This window comes from Camelina sativa, chromosome 9 (assembly GCF_030686135.1).
Source record: "Camelina sativa cultivar CO46 ecotype springtype chromosome 9, ASM3068613v1".
NCBI classification, from domain to species: Eukaryota; Viridiplantae; Streptophyta; class Magnoliopsida; order Brassicales; family Brassicaceae; genus Camelina; species Camelina sativa.
In genome coordinates, this window is record NC_141888.1 from 23,242,741 (window position 1) to 23,261,996 (window position 19,256).

The window sequence follows — 19,256 nt, forward strand, 5'->3', positions numbered from 1 at the left end:
CAACCACTATATTGGGTCAAGAAAGTGCATTAAGTGGTAGACTTTGTCAGACAGTAAATCAACATTGTTAATGGTATTATAGGGCTTTGAATTTCAGGTTATGTGACAAACATCTCTGGTCAGTTTCATATTCAAATCTTACACTCCAGTCACATACAGACTAGCCGCAAAGACAATGTCACGTTTTATAGCATTTGAAGCCAAATCCATTTTCTTGTGTAATGCCGAGTTACCCATAATGGCGGCAGCGTTCTTGAACTCACGGCATGTCTCATCCAATCTCACAATGGTCCGAACTATCAGACCTTCAGGGACATCAGTCAGTTCACATATCTCTGCGAATGGAGTCCCCTGCAAAAATCAAGCATACAATATGTTTAAAAGATGTGAAGTGTGAAATGTATAAATTACCGTGCTTTCTAGTTACAAACCTTTGCCCACTCATAGACAACTTCAACCAGACCAAATTTGAGATTCTCCTGGGCATATTCTTCAGGGTCTATTTGTAAGTTGTACTGAGCTTGAAGTTCACCAAGTCTGATTGCTGTATCATAGAGTCTATGCAAAAGAGGGTCAATGATCAGATTAGATCAAATCAGATCAAAAATACTGTTCGTAGTTATGAGAAGGGAAAGAGTGGTCGTAACAAACCTTTGTTTAGCTTTAGCTAGCTTAGGAGTAAGTGAAGGCGCTGAAGTGTTTTTCTGTTGGAAGACAAAGGCAGACATTATAGCCACTGCTTCTTCTGGTTCTAATTCTTCGAATTGATTCTCAAACAGACACACTGTGCATATCAACTCTTCCCCAGAATTCATCTCGCAAGCGACACGGCCTTTAATTTGAACGACGAGGTCTTCATCTATACACCCAATTTCCTTCAGAACATCGATCTGCAAGAAGAGATTAGAGCTCTACATGTTACTCTAAATTATCATACATAAAGAGTAAACAAAGATGGCATTTGGACTTTCTCATTTGAATGTACCCGGCCCTGAAACGCAGGCATCTGTAATAGGGCTTCATCAGACATTTGAAATTCTAGATCTTTGAGATCGTTCTTATGCTTCTTAATCTCCCTAGCTAACTTCATGTGCTCTTCCAGTTTGACACAACCGTGGCACTTATTCGCGGACATCTTTTGCAACAGGCTGGTCCATTTATAGTACGTCTCCACAAGCTCAGCATCTTTCAGCTTCAAATCTGAAATGGAATTATGAAATGAAATTTAAGGGAGAAATGATTTTGCAGCAGGGAAAACAGAAATAGGGCTATAATTTAGTTAAAGAACCTTTTATTGGGTCTAGAGCAGGAGGATACTTGTTTCCATTTGATTTCAGATCCAAAAGCTGTTGAACCGTCTGAGAAAAAGCTGCCTTGTTCCCATCCTCGAGTAGACGAAACTGATCAATCTTTATCTTGCTATCGCATATGCACAAGAATTCTTTGTTATCAAACCCTTTAACCTCGTAACCTACACCAGCAGCGACTCCATGGTACGGGAGCTCTATCTTGATCACAACGGAACCTTTACGAAAGCTCGGCTTCCTATAAAATTCTTCTTCAAAACCACGTTTTGACTTGGGCGCAATAAAATAACCTTGAGAGGGATCTGAGCTCTTCTTGCCAATGCTGACCATATTTTTCTCTGGTGGCGGTATTTCAGATTTTATTACCAAAACAATATATTGTCTATTAGTGTCGGAAGGTCCCTTCAGAACGACTCCGAGTAAATTGTCTATGCCCTGTACAATTACACACATGAGCAACCGACTAATGAACCAGAGAAAAGACAGACAGGTGGAGACTGGGTGCTCACCGTTTCAGCTTTCATGACCACTACTCTTCCTTGTACAAGAAAGTTCTGGGCATTAGGAGACTGCATTACTGCTTCTGACATCTTGCTGTTACATTCGTTTGCTTCCATATACAAGTCATAGTAATCTTCAATTGCCGATTCACATTTAATACATCTGGACAAATAAATCAATAGGTTAATTCTACGGTGAAGTTGAATGCAGAGGTAACATAAACAACACAACAGAATCAATGGATTTTTTACAATTCTACAGAGAGTACAAAAAGCCGCGCAATCACTCTTGAGTACGAAAATTAAGTAGGTTTGGCCTTACTCGATATTTTTGATTGGTAGAGCACGTTTTAGCATGAGAAGCTGCTGTTTCTCGGGCAATTTCTTCTGGGCATGGAATTCAGCAAAACTTCTTTTCAGCATGTCCTCCACCTTACAATAACAACCATTTGAAAATTAGCGAGTCAGAAAACACCAAGAAAAAACACATGGCAGATCAATGGTCCAGACATTTGAGATACCTTCAATTCTTCAACACGTAAAAGATGGAGGATCATTATGTAGGTTAGTCGGAACTGAGATTCTAGTCTTGTTGCGCTTCCAACAATTACACGCCTCAGATCACTCTCATCTGGAACTTCATCGCGACACATGACAACAACTGTGCCAGTTTTGTCAAGTCCTCTTCTGCCAGCACGCCCTGCCATTTGAGTGTACTCTCCAGGAAGCAATTGTCTAAATTCCTTGCCATCAAACTTTCTCAAAGCATCAAAAACGACCTGTAGCGTATATCATGGAAAAGTAAGTTATAGGTAAACTTCATAGAGTATGTGCTTATCAGGATACCCACATTTTTTAATTGAATACGTAAACCCTGGAGATTCTCAACAATCATAGACCTTTGATCCCCACCCGCAATAAACATTGTAGCACTGTATTAAAATCTGAAACAATATCAAATTAGCCTCACCGTTCTGGCTGGAGCGTTAACCCCCATGGCAAATGTCTCCGTTGAAAATAGCACCTGCAGAAAGATTTAAAAGATTACCTGAAGAAATGATGACAATAATGTCCACAAGGCAGTAACCAGAAGCACGAAAAACTATTAACTTGAGCATTGTATTTATCGTGTAGGCTCAGATAATAGCACAAGAATAAAGCCTAAAATTTTAAGCATACCTTAATAACACCACGGCAAAAAAGCATTTCAACAACTTCCTTTACTATTGGAAGCAGCCCAGCATGATGAACACCTATTCCTCTATGAAGTAAGCTTTGGACTCTGAGGACCTTTAAAATGTGTTCCCCCACAGTTCATGAGTATGAAATAAATGCAACTCTTTGAATTTATAATGTTGGAAACCAGGAAATATTAAGATAGCCAACCTGAGGTAAATTCCTATCAGACCCTTTCAATCTTGAAAAAGCTTTATCGCAAAAGACACGGATTTCACTTTTCTCAGAACTACTAGTGAGGTCAGTCCCAGTCAAAGCGTCAGCACATCTATCACAATAATTCTTCGAGAAACAGAAGACAACCACCTAATGGGAAATGAAAATAAAAGGGTTAGACATAATGACCAGAACTGACAAGACAGACAATAAGATTATATATAAGAAACGAGAAGCGACATCTAACATACAGGTAATAGGGACTTTTTTGAGAGCTTGTTGATAAGCAGTAACCAATTTGAAGCTGCTGATCTTCTAAAAGCCCCATTGTTCTGACTGTTACCACTATAAGAGGATTTTCCCAAATCTTTTGCACTTGAGTGTTTATTCTGCTTGCCACGAGAATGAGCTTCATGTTTCTGAGATTTGTTCCCATCTTGATGAGCTGAAGATCCTGTAAGCTGTTTAGGAGCGACACTAACTGCATTTGAATTCTTCTTCTTTTGTGAATCTTTCGCATCCTTTATCCCTTTAGGAATAAAAACTTCATTCTCACAAACTTTGTAGAGTTCTCCAGAATAAAATAGGCAGTGCTCTAGGGGAACTGGTCTTTTTGCCGTGCTGATAGTAAAACCCATATAATTAAGAAATCAAAACTTCAATATCAACCATTGAACTAAATGAACAATACTTTAACCAGGATATATTAAATCTCACCCAGTAACACGTATCTCTTTTTGTTTTGTTCGGCCAATCCAATCAGCAAATTCAAATGTATTTGGCACCTATAAGAAATTATTCATGTTATAAGTTCAGAGGCATATGGGGAAAAAAGAATGGAAAATAATGACTGAACCATGAAGCCATATATATCTCCATAAATGCTAGAAGCAGGAGGGTTACTTCATTAGGATCGCGACCAAAAAAAAAAATCACCTATTCCTTTCAAACTCATAACCAAAGATTAGATGCAAAGGAAACACAACAACACCTGAAAGAACTAAGATTTTCTTAACGCATGCACATAAAAGCATTAAGTAGTACCGTTGCAGAAAGGAGGACAAAATTTATATGCCTTGGCAACATGATGATAACTTCTTCCCAAACAACCCCTCTCTCTACGTCATTGACATAATGAACTTCATCAAATATAACCTGCCAGTCATAGGAACAGTTACAAGGACACGTGATTGAAGTTTCACACAGAGCTACAAAGGCTGCTTAGATATGGAGCGATTTGAGCACACTATTAAACACATAAGAAAGTAAAATATCAAAAAGCTCTTTTACCCATTCTATATCACGTATGATATCAGCACCACGATAAAGCATTGACCTCAATATTTCAGTAGTCATGATCAGACAAGATGCCTCTGGCCTTATGCTAACATCGCCTGTGAGAAGTCCTACGTCAAACTTCCCACAAAAATCTCTGTATTTTTGGTTGCTGATGGTTTTAATTGGAGCAGTATAAACAGCTCGTGTACAGTGCTGAACACGGAAAATAATGATCATCGAACAGAACAAAGAATCTAAAATACGAATGCAAAGATGTTTTTCATAAATATCTACCTTGGTGGCTAAAGCGAATGCATATTCTGCAACAACTGTCTTCCCCGCTGATGTATGAGCTGCTACAAAAACAGACTCCCCCTTCTCTAAACAACAGATAGCCTGTAGGCATAAGACACTTCGTTATTTACCGAAAATCCACATATAAAAGACAACCAAGCACATTTTTCAAACGTACGCAGATTTAAATTGTCAAGGGAAATACCTCCTTCTGAAAGTTGTCTAATTCGAAAGGGAATTCAATCGCCATGTCAGGAACAAGGTCATAAAACCGGTCGGCAATGTCTTGGCTATCTCCTTTAGTGGCCCATCCCTAGAAGAAGAACGCACCCAAAATCACGTTTACGAGAAGGGAAAATGAAATCTTAAAATGCAGAATCCACATTCTTACCTCTTTCCGTAGTTGTTTATTACTGTTCCCAGTAATTGCCTCTTCCGTCAATATTGCTGTTTTTGCTGATGACAAAATCTCATCCAGCACAGTGGCGTCAGTCTCTATTCCCTTGTTGGCTTCAGGTTCAGCTTCTGCCTTTAGAGACTCAGATTCAGCTGTATGATCTACATGACAGTATTGATTATCAGAAAAAAAAACAAATCAAATATATGTGAAGACTATCTATACAGACGACTATAGATATGAATGATTAAACAACCATCTCTCTCAAGTTCGGAGAAAGCATCTTCTTCCCATGCCTTCTTCAACAGATCATCAAACTGAATAGACAACGTACTCTGGAGGTATTCACAATGCACGGACAGTAAAAAAGAGTTATTGCCAAAACCAAATAACCAAATATAAACTAATTTTATGTACAACAGTGAAAATGATCTACAGACCGACTTTACATCTGAAGCATTGCCATGTGAACTCTGATCCTCATAAACGTTCCATGTTTGGGGATATGGCTTTAAAGTATAAAAATAAAACAGGAAGAATCAATCAACACTGAATCAATGAATTTATTAAGGTACACAATTTAGACAGTGATATTATAGGATAACATACCATCAGATCTCCAAGATCTAAACTCTGCTTAAAACTAGGAGGAACGGTTTGAACAGGACCCCCATTGAGCAATTCCTGTACCCATTGGCCACTAGAGACACCCTCTGGAAGGACTCTCTCTGAAGATTGTGAATCCTCCAAGCCACCTGGACGGAAAGGGCGATTATTGACACTTCCTCTCAGAAAATCCTTCGGAGGTCCAACCATTCGTGGAAAAAATCCAGAATCTTGATCTCCGTACATTTGTTCTGATAAATCCACCTAAGATGATATGACAATCCATTTCTCCAATAAGAGTCAGAAACAGAAAGCTAATAGCAGGTCAAATTACTGTCTAAATGAACTGGTTTATTTAAGATAATTCATTTTACCTCCACTGATTTTGGCTCCCATGCTCTGTTCTCAGTATCATCTTTTTGACGCCTGAATGGCAACTCCCAAGTGGGAACCACAACGGACCTTGGCAGAGAGGGTTGAAGTGGCACCTTCACCCTGGAAAACCAATCAAAATCCCACTGATTCTCAGCTTTCTCAGCAGAAAACTGATCCGGTTCCAGTCTCGGTAGGAGATATTTCTCCTCGATATGTTTCTTTATTGATCCTTTTGTTTCCTTGGCAAACGCAGGAGGCTGAGAAACACGCATATATGCAAACATAAGATAAGCATTACCAAAGCCATAAAGCTATACTAAGAACCAATACTTTGTCTTCTAATACTTTCAAATACATCATCAGCGTGCAATTCTAAACATGTAAGAGCATCCACCAATGGATACATATTTCATGTCACTGATAACTACCACTGAACAAGAATTTCGAAAGATCCATTGTATCCATTAGAATTGTTGAGGGAAACACTAAGTAAATTCACAATAAGACTTAGCTAACTACAAGACAGAAACAAACAAAATATGATATTCAAGAACAGAGAAACGCATAGGTATTAGCAAAACGAACTAATTAAGCATATCAAACGCATCAAATTGCATTAAAAAGAAAATAAATCAGTGCCTAAGCGAACCCAATTTTTGAAGACGTGATCAAGTTCTAGTCACTCTAAATCAGAAAAACTCACGGAAACGAAATCGGGAAGTGAGTTCACGGCGTCGTCTCTCTCCGCCGTGTACAGAGGCTCAACGCGGAGGTGTCCACCATGACCGGAGAAGCCGACCCGGAAGGCGAGTTCGTTGCCTGCTTGGACTCTGCTCATTGTGCTGTCCCTCTCTCTCTATCGTTAACTTCTTCGCCGTCTCTCGTTCCGAAGTTTCCTCAGTTTCTCAGCGATCGGTCTGGGGCGAATCCGGTGAAGGAACAACAATTTAGATTTCTCTCCGGTTGAGTTCTGCTGCTACGGAACGCCGTGTCGTTTTACTGCTAAAAGTCAGGAATGTGTGCTGTCTTTATTTATCTTATTATGGGCTCTGAATCTCTGATGTAGGCCGACTTGCTAACAAACTAGTTATTTTTCCCTTATTTTTACCCCGTATGCCAAAGTTAACTTTTGCCTGTGATTTAATCTTATATTTTCAATTTTACAAATCCTTAATCTAAATTTAAAATAATATGTATAGGTTTGCGTAAACCCTCTTCCAACAATATCACTTTATGTTATACTAGATTAAGAGCACGGGTTGAAATTTATTTTATTTATATCGTAATTTTTATATAAAATATAATTTATGTGATTGTTTTTAAAAGTTTTTTTTTGGATAAAATATTATGCAATAAAATTTATATGCTAAATATGATGACTTGAAAAAAAACATTTATTTTGTAAGTTCTATATTGTTAATGACTCTAGATAAGTATTCATGCTATAATACTGGTTAAATTTTATTTTATACAAAATTTTGTATATTTCCTATTTTAAAATAAAATTTTAATATGTTGTATTAATTTATGTACGTGAAGTTATTTCAACAATGTATATTCTACCTCATGACTTGAATGTCATTATAAGACATAATTTTGTGAATTTGGTTTTTAAAAAGCGAGTTATTATATTATGAGTAATTTAATATATTGTTATATTTTTTGTTTTAATATACTTGGTGACATATTATAGTGACATATTATTGACATTACTATAACAAACCAATTTAGAGTGTTTATAGTTTCTAATTTTAATATCAAGTTTCAATATTTTAAAAATATTTCAAAATAAATTATTTAAAGGTAATTGTATTATAAAAATTTATAAATTTCAACAAAAAAGTATGAAATTGAATTTAAATATTCAAATTTTGACCCATTACTCAGTAAAAAATTTTAATTCAATAGATATTATTTTTAAAGAATAATATTAATTAAACTTGAATATTTTATAGATTGAATCATTTATATTTGTTTTTAAAAATTCAACTTATGGTATATCCGGAAAAACACTATCTTTTAATTATAATAAATAATATGATAATTTATTTGTTTCACAAAATAGACTCATATATAAAAATTAGAGGTGATGTATAATGATAATTAACAAATTAATCTGTTAAGTTAGATATCAAAGGATTTTATTTGATGAATAATTTAATAAAGAAAATTAATATGGTAAGTTAGATCATATCTAATGATTACTTAGAATATTCTCTTTAAGATTTTTGGAAACAATAAATCCAGACTATAAAACTTAATCTATAACCTATTTGTAACCAACTTATTAAAATTATATAGTCTACAAAATAATGTTGTGTACTTTCATTTTATTATATAGGGGATTTCTCCTAATTTTGCTCTGATTATATAATCAATTTTGACATTTTATTAATTTTACATGTTCTTAAATGTAATAAGGTTATATGATGGAATGAATTATGATATTTAAACAATGGGTTAAATATAGAAGATGATTTAAAACTAATATAACATATCAAATTTTAAAAATATAAAAAATTATTCAAAATTTCTATATAAAATAAAGTTTAATCTGTGTTCTAGCACGAGTACTAATCTAGTTTAATATTATATTATCTCCAAGAATAATTGAGATCAACATAGTATTTGATCATTCATATACATACATTAAAGTTATATTTCAATCTGTCTGAGTTCAGCTTGATTCTACTTATTCAGTTAAGTATCAGTCAATTTTTATATATATGTTAATATGTATATAAAACTGAGTCAATTTACAAAGTAAACAATAGTCAAGAAGAATGAAACTCAAGTTAAGGTTTAAGAAAGTGAAAAACCACAATACAGAAAGATAATTTAAAATGAGAAAAGAAATCACTAAAACCAAATTTGAAATTTCATTCAAATAGCATTTTACATAACCTTTTGATTGAGCAAAATTAGAATATAGCAAACATCATGGACACACATACGGAAAGGTTCATCATTTATTTCATTTTGATTATATATGATAATATCGACTTTGGAGCTGTGTGATATGGAGATGTCTTGGTAAGGAAGGTAGGGAAGGTGCGAACGTAACCGGAACTTAGGGAACAGGACAAGCCTCAATGTTCCAAATCTCTTTGGCATACTGAGCTATCGTACGGTCACTGCTGAACTTTCCTGAACCGGCTGTGCTCAATATCGACATCTTCAGCCACCCCTTCCGGTCCCTGTCACAACACATTATGAAAACATTGTCACATTACAAAATTTCATTATTCATTTCGATTCAGTTTCTGTTAAAAAAAACCTATGAAAATGGACAAGTTGAGTTTAAGAGATGGACTTACTTATAAGCTTCATCAACTTTGGCCTGAGCGTCCATGTAACTGGGGAAATCATACCCAACCAGGAAGTAATCACCACGTCCAAAACCTGTGTTACCCTCAAGAGAATCGAGGAGGGGACCATAATCATAGCTCCCAAACACTCCACTTTTGACAAACTGCTTCGCCTCGTCAAACCGAGGGTCTGGTTTGAACTGATAGTTTCAACATGCACATAAACAGTTCATATTAGAGAAAGTACAGAAGCATATAGTGATTTCATCATTAGGCTCTTCATGGTATGGTCTATGGTGGCTCGTATTTGTTCCACAGAGACAAACATTATGCAAAGGAGAGAGTGGCATACCAGTCCATCTTCTCTTTCTTTACGCAGTCTAGGGACCTGATCGGCTGTTGCACCAAAAAGAAAGAAATTTTCTTCGCCAACCTCCTCTCTTATCTCAACATTAGCCCCATCAAGGGTTCCTATGATAAGGCAACCATTAAGAGCGAATTTCATATTGCTAGTTCCACTTGCCTCCATGCCTGCTGTGCTGATGTGTTGAGATAGCTCACTTCCGGGTATAAGCATCTCCGCTACAGTGACATTGTAGTTTGGAACAAATACCACCTAGAGAGGCATATTCGTCAAACCAGTTAGCCATGTTCAGGAAAATAAAAGGAGAAAAGTAATTCACTGCATTTGCATCGAAGTGGCAACAATAAGAAAGCTTTGTTCTCAGAAAGGATGCTTCAGTAGCATTAAGACTTAACCAAAAGAAACCAAGTTTATCTTGAGAGATGCAAACATCTGTAATATTTGACATTGACAGATCAGCAACAAACTCAGGCAAACATCACTATCACGCAATCAAGCAAGCATCGTGTTTAGCCATCTCTAAATTACACGTAAAACATTTAAGAAGACTCGGGCAATGTTACCTTTAAGTATTCGTTGACCTCTGGATCGCTATTAACAACGTCGCCGACATCATTCACTAGTTTCACTATCCGTTTTGCATTTGTATACGTTGCAAATGCTTTACCCCCAATCATGACAGTACGAGGAACTGTTTTCTTCCTTTCCTCAGGCTTCATCTCCTGTAACATTCAGCCGCAGAAAAGAATGTCACACAAAAAATACATGCATAACCTAAGCGATGGTTTATGGACATTTTCTTTTGGTCAAAGCATAAAAAGCTGCCAAAGAAGCTTTATGAGTTATTGAGTTTTGGCTAGAACCGACATGTAGAAAGCTCATAAAACTTTGGAAAATTTTGCCAAGGGAAAGGGAGTACCCTGAAGTTTCTCACTTATTTTTACTTGTTTATATAGCATTAGGTCTACCATAACTTTTTACGCAAAGGAAAAAACACTGATAAACTACTAGGAATCATAAGGCAAATCCAGATAGATGGGTAAGCTAACTATACCTTTAACTTTTTGAATCTGTAAATTACTCCAAGAATGTTCATCAGCTGCCTCTTGTATTCGTGGATACGCTTAACTTGTATGTCAAATAAGCTTGTCGGATCAATACTCACACCAGTTACACGCTCTATATACTGAGCCAAACGTTTCTTATTGGCTGCCTTCGCAGAAGCCCATTCAGATTGGAGTTCTTCATTGTCCGCAAACTAGCAGAAGAAGAGATAACATCAGCATGACAGCATAAAAACCCATTGCAACTCGTGGTTCTCAAATAAATAAAAATCAGACCTGCCGAAGACCAGTAAGTAGGTCAAGATCAGTGATCCATTTGTCAGTCTTCAACCACTTTGTGATTATATCACTGAGCTCAGGGCTGCAGAAACGTAGCCACCTCCGAGGTGTGATGCCATTAGTCTTGTTTTGAAACTTGTTTGGCCATATAGAGACATAGTCTGCGAATAACTCAGCCTTCAAGATATCACTGTGTAACTGAGCAACGCCATTCACCTGCAAAAAGGCTCTCATAATTAGCACTTCAAACATGAAGACTAAATGGTACTTAAATCAATATAATATAATCTTGACAGAGGGGACACTTACTGTATGCGAGGATACAACACATAAGTTAGCCATTCTCACCACAGGCTTTTGGGGATTGTTATCTAAGATGCTCAAACTTGAAATCTTGTTCTCGAGATCAACTCGTGTATCGCGAATGGTTTTCACAAACTGCAGAATGGTTATACTCTGTTATTGCAAGAGATGACAGAAACAAACCCTTAGAATGATCAGCAAAATACCCTCTTATCAATCTCTGTTATTATTTCCATATGACGAGGAAGAAGCTTCCACATCAAAGATTGTGACCATTTCTCCAACGCTTCAGGAAGGACAGTGTGATTGGTGTAAGCAACGGTCCTGCAAACCTTACAAGTAAGTCCAAACAGAAAAGTGGAAAAGCTTTGTTGGAAATACTGATTGGTTTCATGCACAAATGTAATACCTTGATGTCACATCCCAAGCTTCATCCCATCCAAGTCCATTTTCATCCATTAGCAATCGCATGAGCTCAGGGATTGCAAGAGTTGGGTGTGTGTCATTCATTTGAACAGCAACTTTACTTGGAAAGTCTGACCATTTCCGGCTGCCTTCGGTCGTGCTCCTCTCATGAAATCTTGATATAATATCCTGCCATAGGATCCCATATTGTGAAGAGGAAATATTAATAAAATTATGAATCACTTGAAAGTAGTCATTTTAGAATTCTTTTTCCAATTAATATGCTAACATGAAATAATTTAATCATTATATTTGCCAACAATTAATCATTTTCAGCCCATGATGACATCCATCAGAGAGTCCTAAGTTGATCCAATACATTATCGCTTAAGAATAATGAAGAAAACGAAAGGAACCTAATACAAAATTGACAGACCTGAAGCGAAGCACTGCAGAGAAAGAACTGTTGTTTTAAACGTAATAACTTCCCATTCTCGGTAGCATCTCCTGGATATAACACAGTGCAAATCTGCACATATATACATTCATTGTTAGAGAGAAACAGAAAGTCACAAAGCAAAAGAAGATAAAGCAGTAGGTAAAAGATAACCTGTTGAGCTCTAGAATGTAGCTGCGCAGCCAATTCATATTCTCCTTCGTTGAACTGAAAAAGATCAAGATCCTCCGCTCTAGCTTTTGCTTCCCAGAGACGGAGACTGATTGTGTTCTTTGTGTTATATCCCGGAATTGGCACGTCATAAGCAAGAGCTTGTACAACATCACCGCCTACCCATTTCCGTCTGCAAAATAGTCAATTGATCCATTGGAATGCTTAAGAGCAAGCTCAGTAAAAATTCAGAGAACACATAGCAAAACTCCTAGTGTATTACATCCACAGAAATTTCAAGTACTTAAGTTCCAACATTAATACTTACGATCCATCTGGATTTATCTCCACACTGCCGAAAAACCTGACAGGGAATACTACGTCGTGCCTCACAATTTCCCACGGGCTGAACTTCTGCAAATTCCCACTAAAACATGATGAGTTACAGTCTCAAAATCATATCCTGAAATCACCACATTGATAAACATCACCTCAAGCCAGTCCTCTGGAATCTCTTCTTGACCTTTCTGTGAGATAAGTTGCTTGAACAGCCCATGTCTGTACCTCAACCCATAACCCCAAGCAGGCAAGTTTAGGGTGGCCATCGAATCCAAGAAGCACGAGGCAAGTCTCCCCAACCCACCATTTCCCAGAGCTGCATCTTTCTCCTACAATTTCATAACAGAAAAGCTCAAAAACATTTCCAATGGGAAAAGATCTAAAAGAAATTATCAAAATCCCAAGCAACACAAAAAAGTACCTGCTCGGCTATCTCCTCAAGCTCATAACCGAGCTTACGCAGTGCATCAGCATATGGACCTTGAAGGTTCAAATTCCCAATGGCATTTGTCAAAGCACGACCTTGGAGATACTCCATTGACAAGTAGTATGTTTGTTTTGGATCAACTTTGTTAAAATGAACATAAGTCTCATTCCACAGCTGCAAAACAATTCACACATCCCCAAATTAGTATCACTCTCACATAAAACACAAATTAACACATTCATAGTTTCAGATCAACTTTGAAAGATCCCTACAACTGCAAATTCAGTTGAACCTAACCACGAGAAACCATAAATTAAAACACTCAAATCTACTTTACTGATTACCTGAATGAGACGATCGCGAAGACTCTCAGCAGTAGCGTAGAGAGCTTGCTCAGGCCCAAACTTCAACGGAGAGAAATGTGGACTGTACTTGGCGTGGTAAAGGATATTCCCAGCGATCTCCGTAGCTTCGCTCGCCTCTGGATTCGCCTTCGCCGAGATTTTCTCCGGCAAACTAGTCGCAGCTTTTCCATTCGTGTTCGCCATCGCTTATCTCCCTGAAACAACCACTTTTATTCAGAAATTATTGCCGAAGTAAAGAAAACAAAAACCAAAAAATTAGTGAGCAATTTACCAATTTTTGAAACTGTAATTTGGGAAAGAGATGAAGAGACACTTGAGAGAGCTTATATGAAGCAGAAGAAAATACTATGGAGAAATCAGTATATACTAAAAAAAGAAGCGTAAGATATTTTTCAGAAACGTTAATTTTTGTTGTTTTTTTAATTTTAGTCTCTGTTTTTTTTTTTCGTTTTGGCGATTTGATTTTTGATTTTTGATTTTCCGGAAGGATTGAAAGTGTGAGGATCACAAGAAAAGAGAGTGAAGTGAAGTTTTTTATGTGTCAGAGGAAGCTCAGAAGAGCTTTGTGATTTTTTTTGGTGAAAATATCTACTAGGAGCCCCCACATCTCTTTGTTTTTTAGTTAGAGAGACCCTTCATATTATTTTCGTATAAAAGAACACCCCTTGTATTGGGATTGGGGACCATTGATCATTTTCCTAAGAACTTAATTAGAAAGAAATTGATAACCTAATGCAGACATTCATTAAAAGAAAATAAGTGACTTTTAAGGAATTTGATGGAACAATGAGAATGAGAAAAGAAAAGAATCAAGAAGGAAGATTCTGAAATTTTTTTAGTTTTAACATTTTGGCAAGCGGAAGAAATTCAAAATATAGAACCAATCCGAGTAAAAAAGCCAAACGTAGTGGCTCGATTGCTTACGTTACGTATCAATACGGTAATGAGAGGACTAAAAGTGGGAAAGAGCTACACGAACACGTGTGTATGTATGTAAATCACGAAGTAGAGAAAAGTGCGCGCACCTCAAGGTACCAAATCACGGATCTGCACCTGCTGAAACTTCACTTTTCCCCTGCTTCCGTGCAAGTCATCAGTTAACTCAACATTGTTTTTCATTATCTTCTCACAGGCGTTTTCATTACACTCAATCATCAACAATGGAAAACTTGCTACATTTTTCATTTGTTTATCGAGGAGGAGAAGAATAATGTGGATATCTTTTCTAACTTCTATACAAGGCCGGATATATCTTGTTCCTTATATGTACGTACTTGAAGAGAAGTAGCTTGATTCTATTCAGATCTGCAACTTCTCTCCTGGCTGATGCAGCTCCATCTCTTATGTGTGGATTTGTCCTCCTTCAAGCTGCTAAGAGGACCATTTGCAAATTATTGGAACAATAAATCATTACAAAATAGAATCGAAACTGAACACCAAAAAGCAAACAGCCATAACTCAAGAAAACACCAACCTGTTGTGTCAAAATCGACTCTTTCTCCAGTTGCATATATGTTGTAAAAGAGAGCGGAAAGGAGATATAATATTGCTGTAAGAAGAATAAATCCTTGGAAGGAACCCAAAAGTTCTACAAAGAAACCAGCTCCAACAGTTCCAACTATTGCAGCCAATGTTCCAGCAGTAAGACACATTCCTATAACAATATAAAAGGTGAATACCAGTCAAACGATTTTCTAAGGCCAATTTCTTCTCAGAGGTACAAAGTAGCCATCGGTGATAATTGAACCAATAGGAACTCTGGAAACCAATGTCTATTAAAGGAGAATTAGAAAGTGTACCATGTAGAACACCAGAATACTCTGGAGCAATTTCCTGAAACAAGAGGAAATCAGATGTCAAAGATACTCAAAATTTGTAGTGTGGGTTAAGTATGAATCACACGCTTGGGTACCTGAAGGTTAATAAGAAACCCCAAATGGCTGAATGATTTTAGCCCAACAGCTAAACTGAGCCAGGCTGATGCTACTAAAGGTTGTTTTGCTGTCGTTAGACCAATAAGAGCAATTCCAGGACCAATGAAACCAATGGACTGCCAAATGAAATCCATCAGTCAGCAAAAGAAAAAAAAAAGGCTAAATGAACACTTCAACACCATTTTGATATGTATACAGAACTCTTCAGTCCGAGGGACCTCTTGCTTGATTCAATGAATTCAGTGAGACAGGAATCACAAACCTGCATGATTTTTCGCGTTAAGGTGATGCTTGTACCACGTCGTATCAACAAGTCCGACCAAAAACCAGCAAGGTATCCTGTGAAAGCCATCATACTCCATGGAACAGCACTAAACCAAGCAGCTTGTTTGAGGTTCACATGATATACCTGCAGCATGATATTCTCTTAAATTTCTTAAGAAGAGTAAAAACAACAAAATTTCTATTTAGAATTTGTTGGTGATAGGGCCTTACTGTATTGAAGTATATGGGCATCCATGAAAGAATCACAAAGAAACCCTGGAAATAAGTAATTAAGTCATAGTTAAATGAATTCCAACAGATAGGAAAACACCTGATCATAACAAGTCATAGCAGTTGGTGCTAACAATTTCACTTCAACAAGAAATCCTCATAGTTACAATAAGGAAAGAGTTGAATTGAGAGGAATCTTCATACATACCCAGCTATGCATAGAATTTGCAATTATAACAGCCCAAGTCGGCATCTTGGAGAGAAGGCGTCCAAAAGGAGGTATTCCACCTGTTATGTATTGTTTGTTCACCCTAGTAGACGTTTGCTGCTTTTGCTTTATATACTCAAGTTCAGACTTTGTAATCTGAGGATGTCGATCTGGCACACTCGACGTCGCAGAGAGCCACACAAGCAACCATAGGAACCCCGATAACCCAAATATTACAAAAGGGCCATATATACCGCCTTGAGACATAAGAATAGGAGACAACATGAGTCCTACAACATTCCCAAGCTGAAACCCCGCCATTGCAATGCCAACAGCTCTAGAACGTTCTGTTGGGGGAAACCATCTACATCAAAAGTACCATCACTAAGAACCCAATAACCAGTGTCTGCTCGTTTCAAAATCATGAGTGTGCCTCAATCACATTTGGAAATAGTACTGAGAAACATACTATCAGTACCTCGCAACCATGTTGTTCATACAAGGAAGAGCCACTCCTTCTGCAACCCCAACCATAGCTCTTGCAGCAAGCAGTGCCCACAAAGAAGTATCAGCTGCCCAAGGGGTAAGAAAAGTAGCCAACGACCACAGAGCCACACCCCACGCCATGACTACCTTACCGCCATAACGGTCCACCAAAGTTCCCCCAGCTATTGGTGAAATTAAGTATCCCCATAGAAACGATGACTACCAAAAAGAAACATTCAAGAAACTATGAGACCAACGAGCACAATGGTGTACCAGTAGAACGACTTAATACTGAATTATTTACCCAAAACAATATATGAAGGAATCAAAATCTTGAAAGAGTTGACCTGAACGATACCGGAAAAAGATTTGCTCCATCCACGGGAAAGCGAAAGAGGAACAATCGCAACGGACATCACAACACGATCCGCATTGCAGAGCGCTAGAGCAAGCGCGAGCATCGCAACAACCTTCACTCTCTCCGAAGTTATAAATTCCGAAAAATCAGGTTGCGCAATCACCTCTGCCGCCGTCTCTTCCGGCGTACGGCGAGCATCGCTGCAAGACACTCTTAATCGATGACGCGGAATAATACCACATAGCTCCACGGGAGTATTTCCGTCGAATCTCAAATCGCCTACGCCTCTCCCGGAGCAGAGTAACAACTTTTTCCGGCGATATCGCTCCGCCAACGACGGAAGCCTCAGTGTAGGTAAGCTCGAAGTCAAGACTGCTCGATCTCCATGGATTTTAAGAGCGTTGCGGTTACGGAAGTCTATTGAAGATTGTATAGAGAGAGAGTAACACATTTTCACCAATCGGAGCTGCTTAGTGATTAGTCCCGGGAGTGAAGAAGAAGACGAAGACGAAGATGCTCTCTCGGTGGTGGTACGAAATCGCGTGACACATCCGTATAGTTTTGGGCTCATTAGCATTTAACAGGCCCATATGTTTTGGGCTTTATAATTAGCATGATATAAAAGTGTATTAATGAAGTTTAGTTTTTCCTAGATATCTTTGTCCAGAATTTCAGAGTATTATCTTTAGGAAATATTGCATCCTAACACACTTTTCATACATTTAATTGCCCAATAGCACACTTTCTGTCCACAAGGCACTTTTTCTATATCTATTAACTTTTCTACCCTCTAGTTACAATTTTATTAACAACAATGCCATGACACTAAAAATCTCTTCTAGTTACCAAATTCACCTCCTTCTCTCTCCTTTATCGCTCTCATCTCTCTTTCATCGCTCTTCTCTATCTCAATTTTTCTGCAATTTATTGTTTACTACTTTGGGGAACTATGGTTTACTATTTCAAAGAAGATTATTTACCAATCTAACACCTTTGATTTTTGACTGTGGAGAACAATGTTTTTAATTACACAATTCTGGGTCATTTCCAACTCATGGTTGCGATGCGCAGAACAACGGTTGTTCCGTGACGGCGGTCCCGAAGCTTGGTTTCATCTTTGAATCGTCTAATTGGTTTTTCCCTTTCGTCTTTTTCATCATCTAGTGGTACAATAGCTAATTTCAACAAAATAATAACGAATTGAGCTTTGCGCCTTTGCGAGAATTTTCCTCTCTCATCTTCCTCTTCTTTGATGTACCTTCGTTTCCTGAGCATTTTTTTTGTTTCCTGAGCATTACAAGATCTTTTCTTTGATTTAAGCTAGATTTGGTAATTGAATCTTAGATTTAAGCTAGATTTGGTAATTATTATTTGGTATTTGCGTTAGCCGTCAAAATTAGAGTTCTTTTTAGTTTATTTGTTTTTATCAAAATTAGAAATTTACTCCAAGAATTAATTAAATGGATTTGAGATTGAATCTGGTTGATGAACACTGGTCAAAAGAATAAATGTCAAACTAAGGTTTTTGTAATAAACATTGTTGTAGATTTATGTAGACAAGAAGAATGAAAAAATTACAATCGAAATTCAAGACTGAGATCCTCATGACCAATGTAAAGTACTAGAACTAGTTAACTTTTGTTCTTTTATAGCCAGCCGTATAACTTTGTGATCTTTAAAAGGTTGGTATCCACATCATCATTTTTTTTCTTGTGGCTGTGTATGAGACCATCAATTTTTAAAACACATTTTTTTATGTCCACGCAATAACTATTATATGGTCAGATCCTTGTAGAATCAAGCAAGCTCAAAAATTGATGTCCACGAAACAATGATAATATGGTTTCGTAAATCTTCTGTTAAGGTCAAAATTTTCCAACTTTATGGGTGTCAGTTAGATTCGTACTAATTCATTTTCTTTTTGGATATTTTGATCATATATATCCATGTGGTCACAGTTTCTAGGATATGCTTAGATGTTCATTACAAAATTTTGAGAAAAAATTTAAACCAAAATATTTTGATGTAAACAATAATAAAATGTAATTTGTTTGTTCAAGTTATAATATGGTTTCTACTAAAAAATTCTTAAGTTTTAGCTAAGTTTTGTTAATTATGTCAAATTAAGTTTAGGGTCTAAGGTTTACGGTTTAGAGTTAAGGGTT

The 19,256-nt window shown here is 37.1% G+C and overlaps 3 protein-coding genes across 7 annotated transcripts; all 3 read right to left on the reverse strand.

Annotated features, from left to right (window-relative positions):
• Positions 1-54: 54 nt before the first annotated feature.
• On the reverse strand, positions 55-7,223 carry LOC104715352 (DExH-box ATP-dependent RNA helicase DExH11). 2 transcript variants are annotated; one of them, XM_087466557.1, is made up of 23 exons: positions 6,853-7,223; positions 6,149-6,406; positions 5,778-6,038; positions 5,609-5,677; positions 5,425-5,503; positions 5,163-5,329; positions 4,977-5,084; positions 4,772-4,873; positions 4,490-4,690; positions 4,244-4,354; positions 3,917-3,984; positions 3,451-3,820; positions 3,194-3,349; positions 2,987-3,097; positions 2,778-2,831; positions 2,329-2,586; positions 2,130-2,239; positions 1,817-1,970; positions 1,289-1,742; positions 986-1,200; positions 652-890; positions 432-558; positions 55-351 (listed from the first exon to the last, which is right to left on the reverse strand). In XM_087466557.1, exons 1-23 carry the CDS (start codon positions 6,985-6,987, stop codon positions 139-141), a joined length of 4,020 nt encoding a protein of 1,339 aa, XP_087322683.1. In that variant the 5' UTR covers positions 6,988-7,223; the 3' UTR covers positions 55-138. The 2 variants fall into 2 exon arrangements, with proteins under 2 accessions (XP_087322683.1, XP_087322684.1); XM_087466558.1 differs by having other exon boundaries at positions 5,618-5,677; positions 6,853-7,200.
• A 1,782-nt stretch (positions 7,224-9,005) lies between these two features.
• On the reverse strand, positions 9,006-14,279 carry LOC104711165 (alpha-glucan phosphorylase 2, cytosolic). Its single transcript, XM_019229241.2, has 16 exons — positions 13,882-14,279; positions 13,590-13,804; positions 13,240-13,419; positions 12,971-13,147; positions 12,808-12,893; positions 12,483-12,672; positions 12,309-12,401; positions 11,877-12,061; positions 11,674-11,791; positions 11,474-11,602; positions 11,162-11,380; positions 10,876-11,079; positions 10,385-10,543; positions 9,810-10,073; positions 9,467-9,657; positions 9,006-9,346 (listed from the first exon to the last, which is right to left on the reverse strand). The coding sequence occupies exons 2-16, from the start codon at positions 13,791-13,793 to the stop codon at positions 9,220-9,222; spliced, it is 2,526 nt and encodes an 841-aa protein (XP_019084786.1). The 5' UTR covers positions 13,794-13,804; positions 13,882-14,279; the 3' UTR covers positions 9,006-9,219.
• A 428-nt stretch (positions 14,280-14,707) lies between these two features.
• Positions 14,708-17,657, reverse strand: LOC104711167 (putative anion transporter 4, chloroplastic). 4 transcript variants are annotated; one of them, XM_010427850.3, is made up of 9 exons: positions 17,081-17,657; positions 16,726-16,952; positions 16,248-16,611; positions 16,040-16,084; positions 15,807-15,953; positions 15,523-15,660; positions 15,410-15,443; positions 15,085-15,264; positions 14,708-14,981 (listed from the first exon to the last, which is right to left on the reverse strand). In XM_010427850.3, the coding sequence occupies exons 1-9, from the start codon at positions 17,540-17,542 to the stop codon at positions 14,974-14,976; spliced, it is 1,605 nt and encodes a 534-aa protein (XP_010426152.1). In that variant the 5' UTR covers positions 17,543-17,657; the 3' UTR covers positions 14,708-14,973. The 4 variants fall into 4 exon arrangements, with proteins under 4 accessions (XP_010426152.1, XP_087320406.1, XP_010426153.1 ...); XM_087464280.1 differs by having other exon boundaries at positions 14,708-14,978; positions 17,092-17,640; XM_010427851.3 differs by having other exon boundaries at positions 14,708-14,978; positions 17,081-17,635.
• Positions 17,658-19,256: the final 1,599 nt, after the last annotated feature.